Source organism: Lepidochelys kempii, chromosome 2 (assembly GCF_965140285.1).
Source record: "Lepidochelys kempii isolate rLepKem1 chromosome 2, rLepKem1.hap1, whole genome shotgun sequence".
NCBI lineage: Eukaryota > Metazoa > Chordata > Testudines > Cheloniidae > Lepidochelys > Lepidochelys kempii.
Genome location: NC_136381.1, coordinates 270,193,178 through 270,207,192, shown reverse-complemented (window position 1 = coordinate 270,207,192; position 14,015 = coordinate 270,193,178). Strand labels below are relative to the sequence as shown.

General features: G+C 52.7%; 1 protein-coding gene across 1 annotated transcript in view; it reads left to right on the top strand.

Moving 5' to 3' along the window:
* Positions 1-6,634: 6,634 nt before the first annotated feature.
* LOC140906205 (uncharacterized) overlaps positions 6,635-14,015 on the top strand; it is a 30,849-nt gene continuing 23,468 nt past the window's right edge. The window contains exons 1-4 of the mRNA XM_073329697.2: positions 6,635-6,833; positions 9,600-9,720; positions 10,441-10,554; positions 11,341-12,709. Of these exons, the coding sequence (XP_073185798.2) occupies positions 6,810-6,833; positions 9,600-9,720; positions 10,441-10,554; positions 11,341-12,709 (1,628 nt within the window). The 5' untranslated portion in view covers positions 6,635-6,809. The remainder of the gene's footprint in view (positions 6,834-9,599; positions 9,721-10,440; positions 10,555-11,340; positions 12,710-14,015) is intronic.

The following is a 14,015-nucleotide window of genomic DNA, read 5'->3' as shown; positions in this document are numbered from 1 at the left end:
AAACAATGAGGAATCCTTGTGGCACCTTAGAGACTAACTGATTTATTTGGGCATAAGCTTTCGTGAGCTACAGCTCACTTCATCGGATGATGAAAGCTTATGCTCAAATAAATTGGTTAGTCTCTAAGGTGCCACAAGTCCTCCTTTTCTTTTTGCGAATACAGACTAACACGGCTGCTACTCTGAAATCTGTGTCGATAGTTAGCTGTATAAAGAGCAGCACTGACTGGCATACATATATGTTACACAGTATTGTTCCTAAGTAGGTGAGTGCAGGGGGGGAAGATTCTGAGGCTCAGGTCTGGCCCAGCCGATCCTTTCGCTCTGTCATTGACCCATGTGTGCCGATAATGCTCTGATTCTGTCTCTCCACAGCACATGAAAAGATGGGAGTTGCCTTAACAAGTGGGGGAGTCAATGCTAACGAGGCCAATTCAAATAGGGTGGATGTGGCCCATTCCCAACGGTTGAAATTTATTACCTCACTGGTTACTCAGAAGTCCAAACAACACCGTTCCCTTAAAGTGATCCAGCCTCAGGCCCCTATCCAGGTACCCACGTCAAATAGGATGAAAATTTCTGTAAATCTTATTTCATCATAGAAAAGAACAGGTTCTACCAATCCCAAAGGATCGGACACATCACCTCCCAGGTTAACGAATGTTCCAGATCTTACCCAAATACACGCCACAGCCAATTCTTATTAACTAAACTAAAATTTGTTTAAAAACAAAAGAGAGAGAGTATAGTTAAAAGATCAATAAACAGACAGACAGGAGTTCAATTCATTGAAGTGCAGATTCATAGCAGAGATGGTGTAGTTGCAAAGAGTTCCTTTAGAATTCAGTTCATACGTCATAGTCCAATGTCCAAATCTCATATTCAGGGGGTACCAGCATAACTGGGACCTCAGTCTTGAGACTCAAACTTCCCCTGATGAAGCCTAAGCAGATCTGAGAAGACAGAATCAGGACCCAAGGATCTTTTATACAATTTCATGTCCTCTTTTGACAAGTTGGGATTTCCTCAGGGAACAAAAGGTCATTAGGATGACTGAAGGAGGTCCATCACCAGTACTCAGCTGTACGAATTAACATAAGGCCATTTGCTTGTTCCTCCACCAGTCACAGAACATTTCAAAGAGAGATGAATGCCGAGATATCCCGTGTTTACAATTCATTTTAATGATAGGATGTTCTTTTGATCTCTGAACTATCAGAATACAGCATAGACTGGGACTGTTGATTACATCATTGATCCTCACCTTACTAATGTTGGAGTGTCTTTTTCGTATAGGTTAGTATATCAATAATCTCAACTTATTATTACATATGTCCACTTGTTACCACAGCCCTTTTATGGTTAGGTATCACATTTGTTATTTCTGTCCTAACTGGTTATTTCGGTTCTTTCCAAGTTCCAAGTTGTGGGGTACCTGTTAAGTTTAAAAGAGTACGAACTTAGGAAAGCCCCTATGCCAACCTGCTTTAGCACATCCTCTATGTTAAAGGTTGCAGCCATACATGGACCTTATGCTTTAGCTCATCACCACTATCTAGGTGAAAGGTCCCAAACACATGTCTGCAAACTTTGCCTTAGCTCAACATACAGGATGTGGCCTGCAGGTCCCTTGTGTTACAGCCAAAATGTACTCTAATATAGACCTATCAACCTATTATAATAAAACAAATAATCAAACCCATAAGGAAATAAGAAACTTATAAGTAAAGATATATAGGCAAACAAGCAGGCGAGCCTTAAATGTATCTCATATCCTTTTATGTATGTCAGTTCATTGCCAGGACACTTTCTGTGACTGAATTATTTATTTGTGGTCAGAACTTCCCCATAAACTTTATTTTCAGCTTCAGTTTATCTGTGCAAAGTTTGTCTATTCAAAGTTCATAGGTCTCAAGCCTTATGCTAACTTGTGGAAGGTAATGATTTACAGGATACAGGCCTGTAGGTTTCCTGCATTACTGCTGAATATAATGCAAAGCAGAATATAATGCAAAACAGTAAATATAATAAAGGCAAACTAGCCCACTGGGCTACAACCAGTGATGAGCTGCCAAAATCTTAACAACAGGTTCCCTTCTCACTCCACGAGGGGGTCGTTGTCCACCTCCGCCCCCGGGACTCCTGCCCCATCCAACCCCGCCGCGTTCCTTGACACCCCCCCCAAAACCCCTTCCCCATCCACTCCCCTCCCCTGTCTGCCCCCAGAACCGGGCAGGAGGGTCTTGTGGGCCACCGTAGTGGGTGCCCACGTCACCCCTAAGAGCCAGAGGCACCTGCCGGGGGGCGAGGTGGGGAGTCCCAGGGGTGCTTACCTGGGGCAGCTCCCAGGAAGCATCCAGTAGGTCCCTCTGGCTCCTAGGGGCAGGGCAGTGTAGCTGTGGGGGGGAGCACATCACACTGATCACATCAAAAGTGGCACCTTAGGTGCTGACTCCCTGGGTGCTCCAGGGCTGGAGCACCCATGGGGAAAATTGGTGGGTGCAGAGCACCCACCAGGAGCTCCCCACCCCGCGCCCGGCCCCAGCTCACCTCCGCTCCGCCTCCTCCCCTGAACGCACTGCCCCGCTCTGCTTCTCCGCGCCCCAGCCCCGTCTTCCCGCGAATCAGCTCTTCGGCGGGAAGCCGGGGAGGACTGAAAAGCAGGCGGTGGCTTCCCACTCAGGCCGAGGGTGGCGGAGGTGAGCTGGGGCGGGGAGCGGTTCCCCTGCGCCCCCCCCTCCCCCGGGTTACCTGCTGCAGCACGGGCGGCCTTCCTCATGCACCCCCCACCCCCGCCCGAGCTCTCCTCCGCCTCCCTGGGCCTGAGCAGGAAGCTTCCGCCTGCTTCTCAGCCCGCCGGCTTCCCGCGCGAACAGCTGATTTGCAGGAAGCCTGAGGGGGCGGAGAAGCGGAGCGGCGCGGCGCATTCAGGGGCGGAGGCGGAGGTGATCTGGGGCCAGGGGTGGGGCAGGGAGCTGCCAGTGGGTGCTCTGCACCCACGAAATTTTCCCCGTGGGTGCTCCAGGGCTGGAGCACCCGTGGAGTCGGTGTGTAAGGTGCCACTTTGGCCGGTTAAATTTAGAAGCCCTGTTAGAACCGGTTCTCCCCCACGGAACAACCGGTTCTAAAAGGGCTTCTAAATTTAACAACCGGTTCTAGAGAACCGGTGTGAACCGGCTCCAACTCACCACTGGCTACAACCCCCCTGAGCGACATAAGTTACACCGACATACATAAGTGGCCGTGTGTATAAGCCCACAGCTCTGCAATGGTCACCTGAAAATTCTGCATGTCCTTGCTGATGCCCGGCCACCACGCCACCTGGCTGGCCCATTCAGGCGGATTTCTCCTCTCATGTTGTGGCCGCTGAGGTTCGTTTCAATAGTCTCTGACGCACAGCGCCACCTAGTGACTGAACAGCTCCATAGGGTGTAGCACCCCAGTCCACACCCAGAGCCAGCCTTCCTAAGGGGCGGTTTCGCTCCAAGTCACTGGGCACTGGCTGATCTTTGCTAGGGGCAGCCTCTGCCACCTGCAGACAGATGTAGGGACATGACAGCCATCTTGGCTAAGGGCAAGAAATGTCTTCAGTCCCACAAAGTCATGGGAGACCGTGGCCGTTGGGAAGGAGGGGAGAAATTCTTTGTTTAAAGAGGAAGGATAGCTCAGTGGTTTGAGCATTCGCCTGCTAAACCCAGGGTTGTAAGTTCAATCCTTGAGGGGACCATTTGGGATCTGGGGCAAAAATTGGGGATTGGTCCTGCTTTGAGCAGGGCGTTGGACCAGATGACCTCCTGAGGTCCCTTCCAACCCTGATATTCTGTGAACAAGAGAAACCCAGTCTCCTGCCCCCCTCGCATGGTTACCAGCTCCCCTTCCCATCTGGCTCATTTTCACAGGCCTGTGAGGTGGGGCCTGAGGAATTAATACAGTGGATCCCACTTCATTCTGCCCCACAGACCTGACAAAACAGGAACCAAAGGCAGATAACGAACTAGAGAGAAGGCTGCTTCCGAGGGGGCAGGTCACCTTCCCCATAGGACCTGGGCATGAGAAGACTGTAGAGACCTATAACTGGAGAGTCACTGGCCCTCAGCAGGAGACGTCCACGGGAGGAGAGTGTGTGAGATGGATGGGTGCTGAGTGGAGAGAATACAGCGAATAAATGCTCAGCTATAGTATTGCCAAACCCAAATGTTCAAAAATCATGAGTCAGGGCACCCAAAATCAAAAGATTGGCTTGAAAATCATGAGATATTCAAGCTAATAAATCTGGTTCTTTTTATTTGTCTTTAGGGGGCACGCTTCCAGACTTTTCTCTGCAGCCAGGGGGGCTAGAAACTTACTTGTTAAACAATGAAAGCTGAGGCTTTCATGTAATCACTGGACTCCAGGAGCTGGGACTTTCAGAACAAGCACCAAATATTGCTAGACTGGTGGTAAAATCACAAGAATTGGCAGAGTGGATCCATGCAAATGTACCACAGCAGTCAGCGAGGGGTGGAGCTGGGAGGTGACACCTTGCCCAGGTCCCTGGGGCCATTCTCAGTGATCTCACAGGGCCCCAGCACATCAAGCTGCGAATGTCTGAAAGCCAGCACCTACTCACATAGGCCCATGCCCTGCCACAGGAATGGCTAGGCGCGTCTACATGGCAAAACACACCCGCAAAAGCAAGTCTCAGAGCCTGGCTCTTCAGAGTCAGCATGGCAGGCCTGGCCCTACAGCACTACCAAGAGCCATGTAGACATTCCTGCTGGGGCTCTGAAGCCTGCAGGAGCGGGGGGGACTCCAGCCTGAGCTGGGATGTCTACACAGCTAGCTCACTGCACCAGCACAAGCCTGCATGTGCACCCTGTGTCATGGCGATCGGGGGGAGGTCCCGGATGACTGGAAAAAGGCTAATGTAGTGCCCATCTTTAAAAAAGGGAAGGAGGAGGATCTGGGGAATGACAGGCCATTCAGCCTCACCTCAGTCCCCGGAAAAATCATGGAGCAGGTCCTGAAGGAATCAATTCCGAAGCACTTAGAGGGGAGGAAAGTGATCAGGAACAGTCAGCATGGATTCACCAAGGGCAAGTCATGCCTAACTAATCTAATTGCCTTCTGTGACGAGATAACTGACTTTGTGGATGAGGGGAAAGCAGTGGACGTGTTGTTCCTTGACTTTAGCAAAGCTTTTGACACGGTCTCCCACAGTATTCTTGCCAGCAAGTTAAAGAAGTATGGGCTGGATGAATGGACTATAAGGTGGATAGAAAGCTGGCTAGATTGTCGGGCTCAACGGGTAGTGATCAATGGCTCCGTGTCTAGTTGTCAGCCGGTATCAAGTGGAGTGCCCCAGGGGTCGGTCCTGGGGCCGGTTTTATTCAATATCTTCATAAATGATCTGGAGGATGGTGTGGATTGCACTCTCAGCAAGTTTGCAGATGACACTAAACTGGGAAGAGAGGTAGATACTCTGGAGGGTAGGGATAGGATACAGAGGGACCTAGACAAATTGGAGGATTCGACAAAAAGAAATCTGATGAGGTTCAACAAGGACAAGTGCAGAGTCCTGCACTTAGCACGGAAGAACCCAATGCACCGCTACAGACTAGGGACCGAATGGCTCAGCAGCAGTTGTGCAGAAAAGGACCTAGGGGTGACAGTGGACGAGAAGCTGGATATGAGTCAGCAGTGTGCCCTTGTTGCCAAGAAGGCCAATGGCATTTTGGGATGTATAAGTAGGGGCATTGCCAGCAGATCGAGGGATGTGATCGTTCCCCTCTATTCGACACTGGTGAGGCCTCATCTGGAGTACTGTGTCCAGTTTTGGGCCCCACACTACAAGAAGGATGTGGAAAAATTGGAAAGAGTCTAGCGGAGGTCAACAAAAATGATTAGGGGACTGGAACACATGAGTTATGAAGAGAGGCTGAGGGAACTGGGGATGTTTAGTCTACGGAAGAGAAGAATGAGGGGGAATTTGATAGCTGCTTTCAACTACCTGAAAGGGGGTTCCAAAGAGGATGGCTCTAGACTGTTCTCAATGGTAGCAGATGACAGAACGAGGAGTAATGGCCTCAAGTTGCAGTGGTGGAGATTTAGGTTGGATATTAGGAAAAACTTTTTCACTAGGAGGGTGGTGAAACACTGGAATGCGTTACCTAGGGAGGTGGTAGAATCTCCTTCCTTAGAGGTTTTTAAGGTCAGGCTTGACAAAGCCCTGGCTGGGATGATTTAACTGGGAATTGGTCCTGCTTCGAGCAGGGGGTTGGACTAGATGACCTTCTGGGGTCCCTTCCAACCCTGATATTCTATAATTCTATGACCTGGGCTCTGAGATTCACGGCCGCGGGGGGTGTTTTGCAGCACAGACGGCGCGCCCTCATACCCCCCGGGGGGCACGTCTGCACGGCATCGTAACCCGGGCTTGGGACTCGGTGTTTCGAAGCCTGTGCTCGAGCGTCCAAACGGACCCAGGCGGGTCTGGCGGGCCCGGCCTGGGTTGCAGGGCACAGAGCTCCCGGCTCGTGTCTGCGGCTTCCGCGCGGCGCGGACACCCTGGCTTTTGCGCGGCGCCCCCGCGCAGGGCCCGGCCGTGCCCGGAGCTGTCAATCAGGCGGGACTACATCTCCCACAATGCCCCGGGAGGCGGGGGGACGGGCTGGCTGCGGAGCATCTCGGCCCGGCCGGCCGGGCGCTACAGTCCGCCGGGCGGGGAGCGCAGCCCCGCGGGCCGCCGGGCGCCCTGCTCCAGCCTGGCCCCGATCCCTGCGTCCCGCCCCCCGGCCAGCCCCGGGGCCAAGGGGCCGGAGGCCAGGGGGATGGCCGCAGCGGGCTCTGCTCAGGTAGGACGCTGGCCCCCCGGGGGGCGCGGCTCGCTGGAGGAACCGGCCCCACGGCTAGCCCCACAGCAGGACCCTGGGCTGGATGCTGGGGTGGGGGGTAAACAGGGAGCGCCCCCTGCCGCCGCCGGGGCAGAGACAGGACCTGTAGCCCCACGGAGCAAGGCTGGCCCCAGGGACCCCAGGTTGGCCAGGGGTCTCTGCTCTGCGGGACCCAGGGGGGGCAGTGGGCAAACAGCCCTGGGGCGGGGTGGGGGTGTCTGCTTTGCCAGGGCCTAGACACAGGCCAGGAGAATGACTGCAGTGGGGCCCGGCGGGACGTGGGGGTCACTGGGGGCTCTCCCCATATATAGCTCCAGGATGGGGGGTGTCTTTCTCTCTCACCTCCCTGTGTATTGACAAGGGAAGGGGGCTCTCTACGTAGCAGATAGGCTCGGGGTGGGGGGGTCTCTCCTCTGCCCCAGTGTATGGCGGCTCTCTTTCCTCCAGTCTGGGTGTTTTAGGGTGGCTTGAACAATACGCTTTGCTCCCTAGCAGAGGCCCCCGGGTAACAGGGCTACTGAAGGCGGCTCCGCCCGCCGGGAGCAGGGCATTGTAGGATGGCACGGTAATTCCTGCTTTGCCCTTGCCAGCCTGGCTCAGCAGAGCGTGCGCCGGGGGGCTGGAACAATGTGTATATTGGGGGCGCTGAGAGCCACGGAACGAAACTGTGAACCCGGGATATGATGGAAGCCACTTCCAGCCAGGGCGTGCGGCAGCATCCCCAGCACCCTTTATTCCTATCCCTTGTCTCCGCTCTCCCCTGGTGCCTGCATTCACGGCGATGCTGCTTGGGAGACAGGGAAGATGGTTTAGGTGCAGGATTTTCCGCTCCTAACCTGGTCTCTGACCTGGTCACAAGTGAACTGAGTGAGGTGTCCCAGGCTGGCACCTGGCGGATGCTTGCCCTCATTATAAAACCACCTCCAGGAGACATGGTCAGACGTTTCTGGCCAGGAGAGGCCATACCAGTCGGGCCACGCCACATAGAATAAATTGCATCGCTCCCGTCCCCATTATTCCTGGCGCTGCTTGCTAATCCCTTATGGTCACGGAAGTTAAAATTGCCTCTAAAAATAACAGCTGAGAAAGGCGGGGGCAGTTCGGCAGCCTGGTGAGGACAGGCTGCTTTTGGGAAGTCATTTTAAAATGTGACTCACTCTCCTTGAAGGACACAGTAAATTCAGGCACCGAGGGCCTGGGACCCATGAGTACTACCAGCGAGGGTTGCTTGTGCAGTGTGGCTGATTCCTGGGCCAGACAGTGCAGGGCCAGCACAGAGCGTGTCTGACAGCTCAGGTTCCAGATCGAGAGTCCGATCCGGTTCTAGTTGATGTTGGGTTTTGCATGCCGCTTCTTGAATTGTTCTCTGTGCTGTCAGAAAACCACTGAGATGCTGGCCTGAAAAGAACCAAGACTTTTAATACAAAAGGCATGTTTAAAACATACTGTCCCATACAGTGACCAGGGCTTGCTCCTGCACCTCTCCCCCTTATCGCTCTCTCTGGGGCTGCGAGGTTTGCAGCGCTGTGCGTAGCTCTCCTTGCCACAGCATGATCCCTTCGCCCCGCTTCTAGCTCTCCTTGCGTTTCTCCTCTTTCACTCAGTTAGCCCATGTCTCCAGTGATTCAGGATCATTCCCCTTCCCCCACCCTTGTCCCTTTAACCTGGATCATCCCATAGCCTCCAACACAGGAGGGTTGAACCCTGGCCGGGTGATGTACGCAATGCAGAGGAGCAATCTAGAGCGGCATTACTGTGCAGTCTGACCCTTTCTCTCACTTTCCCCGTTCATAGAATCTTAGAATATCAGAGTTGGAAGGGACCTCAGGAGGTCATCTAGTCCAACCCCCTGCTCAAAGCAGGACCAATCCCCAACTAAATCATCCCAGCCAGGGCTTTGTCAAGCCTGACCTTAAAAATATCTAAGGAAGGAGATTCCATCACCTCCCTAGGTAACGCATTCCAGTGTTTCACCACCCTCCCTAGTAAAAAAGTTTTTCCTAATATCCAACCTAAATCTCCCCCACTGCAACTTGAGACCATTACTCCTCGTTCTGTCATCCACTACCACTGAGAACAGTCTAGATCCATCCTCTTTGGAACCCCCTTTCAGGTAGTTGAAAGCAGCTATCAAATTCCCCCTCATTCTTCTCTTCCGCAGACTAAACAATCCCAGTTCCCTCAGCCTCTCCTCATAAATCATGTGTTCCAGTCCCCTCATCATTTTTGTTGCCCTCCATTGGATGTTTTCCATTTTTTCCACATCCTTCTTGTAGTGTGGGACCCAAAACTGGACACAGTACTCCAGATGAGGCCTCACCGTTCTTGTCTTAACCCTTGATTTGCAGGATTACTGGATGCGTTTAAGTCTCTCAACCCACCCCAGCCACCCCCAAGACTGAAGGGCCCATCATGCATCAGGAACTAGTTACTGCCCCTGTGTCTTGCTGGACTTACTGCAGATTCAAAGCAGAGAGATTTATTGAAATAACCAGCAAGCAGTTTTGTTTTATCCTTTCCCCAGCAGCCCCTCGGAGCTCACCTCCTTGCTGTCAGTTTTCAGGTAATGCCATTACTGGCAGACAGGCCTGGTGGGGAGCGGGGAGCACACTGTGTGGCCTAGGACCAAGGGGGTTTGCCCATATCCGGATCCTACTGCAGTCCCCAGTGTGGGCTCTGGCTATCCGTGCAGCCCAAGATGTTGAGCTGGGCGGCTTGTTGTTGCAGGTGGCGTTCGAGGACGTCGCGGTCTATTTCTCCCCAGAGGAGTGGGCGGCGTTAGCGGAATGGCAGAGGGAGCTGTACCGGGATGTGATGAGGGAGAACTACGAGCTGGTCACCTCGCTGGGTGAGGATCCCTTTCACCATTCTCTCAGGAGCTGGGCCATTCTTATTTAGGTGCCTGAATATGGAGTTAGGCATCTAACTTCCGGTTTCTAAGCTTGAAAATTTGGCCCATGTACTACCCTATCATTAAACATTCCTAGCACACCATGAGTGTATGACAGGTTTCAGAGTAGCAGCCGTGTTAGTCTGTACTCCCAAAAGAAAAGGAGGCCTTGTGGCACCTTAGAGACTAACCCATTTATTTGAGCATGAGCTTTCATGAGCTACAGGAATGCATCCGGGTTAGTCTCTAAGGTGCCACAAGGCCTCCTTTCCATGAGCGTATGGTGCATTCTACAGACATTCAGTGAGACACAGTCCCTGACGTTACAATCTAACATGGACCAGGTAAAACATGGGACAGTGGATCGGGTAAGGAGGCCAGTATAGGACAGATTCCTGCAGAAAGAAGATTGAGAAGTGTCTCCAGAGACTGACAGCTGGAGCAGAAGAGGTATGTAGGGGCAGCAGGACAGAAGACACGAGTCAGAAGTGGGCCAGATAGCTGGAGGTAGCACGAAGGACAGAGGAGTGTGAAATGTTCGTGCGCCATGAATTTGGAGTGGATGGAGCTGAGATCGAGGGGTAGTACCTTTGACAATGAGGATGGAGGAGCCTTCTTCCAGATTCTAATGACATTAATGTAAATGTGAGACTTTGTTGTTCTCCGTCCCTGGAACAGGGTGGCCTGCTGTCAAACCAGAGATCATATGTAAAATTGAGCAAGAAGAAGAGCCATGTGTTGGAGACCCTCCACATCCCAGAGAGTGGGGGACCCCCCAAAGCTTCTGGGCAGGTGAGTAGTAGCAGGAGAATCCCAAAGGATGGGGGAGCTAGACAGAGAAGAGTTGGACATTCGAAGGGTGGCCTAATGAACAGGGCATTGGACTGAGAGTAACATTCATTAAAGGCAATGAGGGGCTGTGATGAAGCCTGTGTGTGTTGGAAGAGCATCCTAACTCTGTTAGTGTGTCGCCAGAATTCCTCCATGGCTGGAGCCAGCTGTGACTTCCCAACAGGACTAATTAACTCATAGCCTGAGTCCCTCCCCATCCCCCACCGCTCCAGGTGCGAGAAAGTTACTGGCTTATACTGCCACTCCAGAGTTCCCGTTCCTGTGAGCTCACGTTCTGCGCTGGGGAAGCTGGGGTCAGAACCTAGGCTGAATAAAATAGAAACATGACTGGCAGGAATCCCCAGTTTATGATCTTGACTGCAGGCTGGCCGGAATGGCCGAAATGTGCTTTCTTAGGCCAGAAGAGCTCTGTTGAAATCACTGGGCTGCACCGGTACGACTGACAGCAGAATCTGTGTCTCCGCGGGGGTTCTCTTTCAGGTCGTGGGAGCCAGACCCGTTTAGGTGAATGCAGCCGGCTTCCACTGTCTATTTCTTGGGCGGTAGAAACTTGGACATGATGGGAATGTCACTATAATTTGTGGGAAGAGAGGGGATTTCCAGAGTCTCTCTGGGAACCCATTGGGATTCCCTCTGGAATGGGGGGGGTCTTGTTAAATGGGCAGTTTTTTTCCATCCTCAGCACCTGAAATAACATCTGGACTCTTCCCCCTGTCTTCTTTCCAGTAGATGATGGAATCAGGATTAAAAAGGAGGAGCAGGAGGAAGACACCGAGACCCCAGAACCTCCCAGTGCATTCTCGGGAAAGTTGGAGGAAGAGAGCAGCCCGCCGCGGTGTGTGAAGAAGAAGAGCAGCCTGGCTCAAAGCAAATCCCACCAGAAGCTGCGAAGCCGTGTGGCCAATGCTCAGGACAAACCCCCGAGGCCTCCTCCCCCAAAAGCCTCTCTAAAGAAGATTCCCCCGACGTGTCCAGAGTGCGACAAAAGCTTCAAGAGTAACACGGCCCTGACCATCCACGAAAGGAGTCACACAGGGGAGCGGCCCTTTAAATGCCCTGAGTGCGGGAAGGGCTTCCCATCCAAGGGGGACCTGAAGAGACATCAGAAAACCCACGTAGGGAAGAAGGATGCTGCCCCCGAGAGAGGGAGGAGCCTTCCTGAGAAGCTGCAGCTCCTCAGGCACCAGAGAAGCCCTCAGGCACCCAAGAGGCCGCACACGTGCGCTCAGTGCGGGAAGAGCTTCAACAAGAGCCGAGACCTCCGAAAGCACCAGCGCACCCACACGGCGGAGAGGCCGTTCCTCTGCCTGCAGTGCGGGAGCAGCTTCCGGCTCAAGCAGATCCTCGTGTCCCACCAGAAAGTGCACAGGGGAGTGAAGCCGTTCCAGTGCTCGGACTGCGGGAAGAACTTCAGCCAGAAGCACCATCTCTTGAGCCACCAGCGCACCCACACCGGGGAGAAGCCCTTCTCCTGCACTCAGTGCGGGCACAGGTTCAGCCAGAAGCACCATCTGATCAGCCACCAGCGCATCCACACGGGGGAGCGGCCTTTTGCCTGCACCGAGTGCGGGAAGAGCTTCAAGGACAAGAAAACCCTCATCATCCATGAGCGGGTCCACACAGGCGAGCGGCCCTACAAGTGCAACGAGTGCGGGAAGACCTGCAGCCAGAAGCAGCACCTGAAAAGCCACCAGAGGGTCCACAGGGGCAAGAGGCCACGTGGCGAAGTGGGGGAAGGCCTGGAGGATGAGGTGGGTTTCTGCCGCCAGAAGGTCCAGGCAGAGGAGAAGCCGTATCAGTGTGCGGAGTGCGAGAAACGGTTCCGGGACGAGCGGATAATGCTGGCGCACCAGAGAACCCACACTGAGCAGGCGCTGCTGAAGAGCACCAGGACAGGCGCCAGTCGGAGCCCACAGCCCGTGGTCCAGCAAAAGCCCTTCGCCAGCACCCCACAGTGCAGGGCAAACGTTAGCCAGAAGCCGCCTCTTAGAGCCCACCAGGGAACCCCGGCTGGAAAGAGACCTTTTGTGTGCAATGAGTGTGGGAAGAGGTTCGTGCAGAGCAGACACCTTGTGCGACATCAGAGGAGCCACACGTGAGAGAGAACCATTTGTGTGGGTGGAACATGGCAAACGCTCTGTCTGGGAGTTGGGATCTGACAAGATGCAGGAGTGAAGTGTCATGAGCACTAAATTAGGCAGAACTGCTCCTGTGAGACAGCATGTCTTCAGAGGCCACCAGAAGCTACCTTCCAACCTGGGTGTGCAAAAGTGACATTTATGACACACAAACTCAACTCCCCAGGCCCATCCTTGCCGTGGGACCTTGCTTAAAAACAACTGACGTGTCAGTCTCCTCTCCAGAGTACGAATTTTCTACAAGCAACTGGATTGGCCTCCTAAATGTATTGGTTGTTTGGCTGCCTAGTAAATACACTAAAATATCTTAACCAAAATATAAATAAGTGCCCCATTACCTACGTTAGCTTTCTAAGTACAGTAGAACTGTGCTACTTTGCACAAGTGTCTGTGAAAATTGATGAATCTTGTAAATGAGACGCTCAGCGTATCATCAAAGAGCAAGGACGCCGCCCTGTAATGAACATGGTTCATTTATTCGGGCATGACATTTAGGTTTATTTATGCTATAGTCTATTAGGAAGTGCTCTGCGGTGTACTTTGTGAAAGTGAGGAAGTCTGAGTCGTATGAGAATTCACTGCACCACTCGATCAGATCTTGGCAGAAAATTGTGGCAAAGCTGTCTTTTTTTCATTTGTTTAGTGACGTAATTAGCAATGGTCTGCTGTGTCTGCTTTGATTTTATCCTTCCCATATAAATCACAGACCATTGTAAACTAGCAGGTATTAGCACTAAGATGCTATTCCTAGTCACACTAAAGTCCCTATGGAATGTTGCAGCATGCTGAATAAAATCCATGTTAATACACACACAAAAGCTGGGGAGGTTTTTCTCTCTAATTAATAAATTAAAAGCTTCTAAAAATGGCAGATGCCCTGTCAGGTGCATGCCATTCCTTGGCAGTCCTGCATTTCTCCTTCCACCTGGCACACTGCTCCTACCCATCCGTATCTCTCTTGTGCCCTGAACCCAAGTGTCTGGTGTGTCCATTTCCTGTCCTTTAAAGCTATTTCTCCTGCCAGTTTCCTATCACCATACAGCAGTGGATTCTCTGTGCTCTTCAAGAGTTGGATCCCTTTAGGGATAATCCAGTCCCACTGATTTGACTTCAATAGGAGTCAGAGTGGGCCCGTTGGGTGTGGGGGTGAGATCTTAGGGTGGCCACCACCTCCCTGTGACTTGTGGAGGTGCCACCCGAGGCTGGGCTGACAGCTGACGTCGCTGCCTCCCCACTGTTCTCTACAAGAGAGTTAATTGGCAG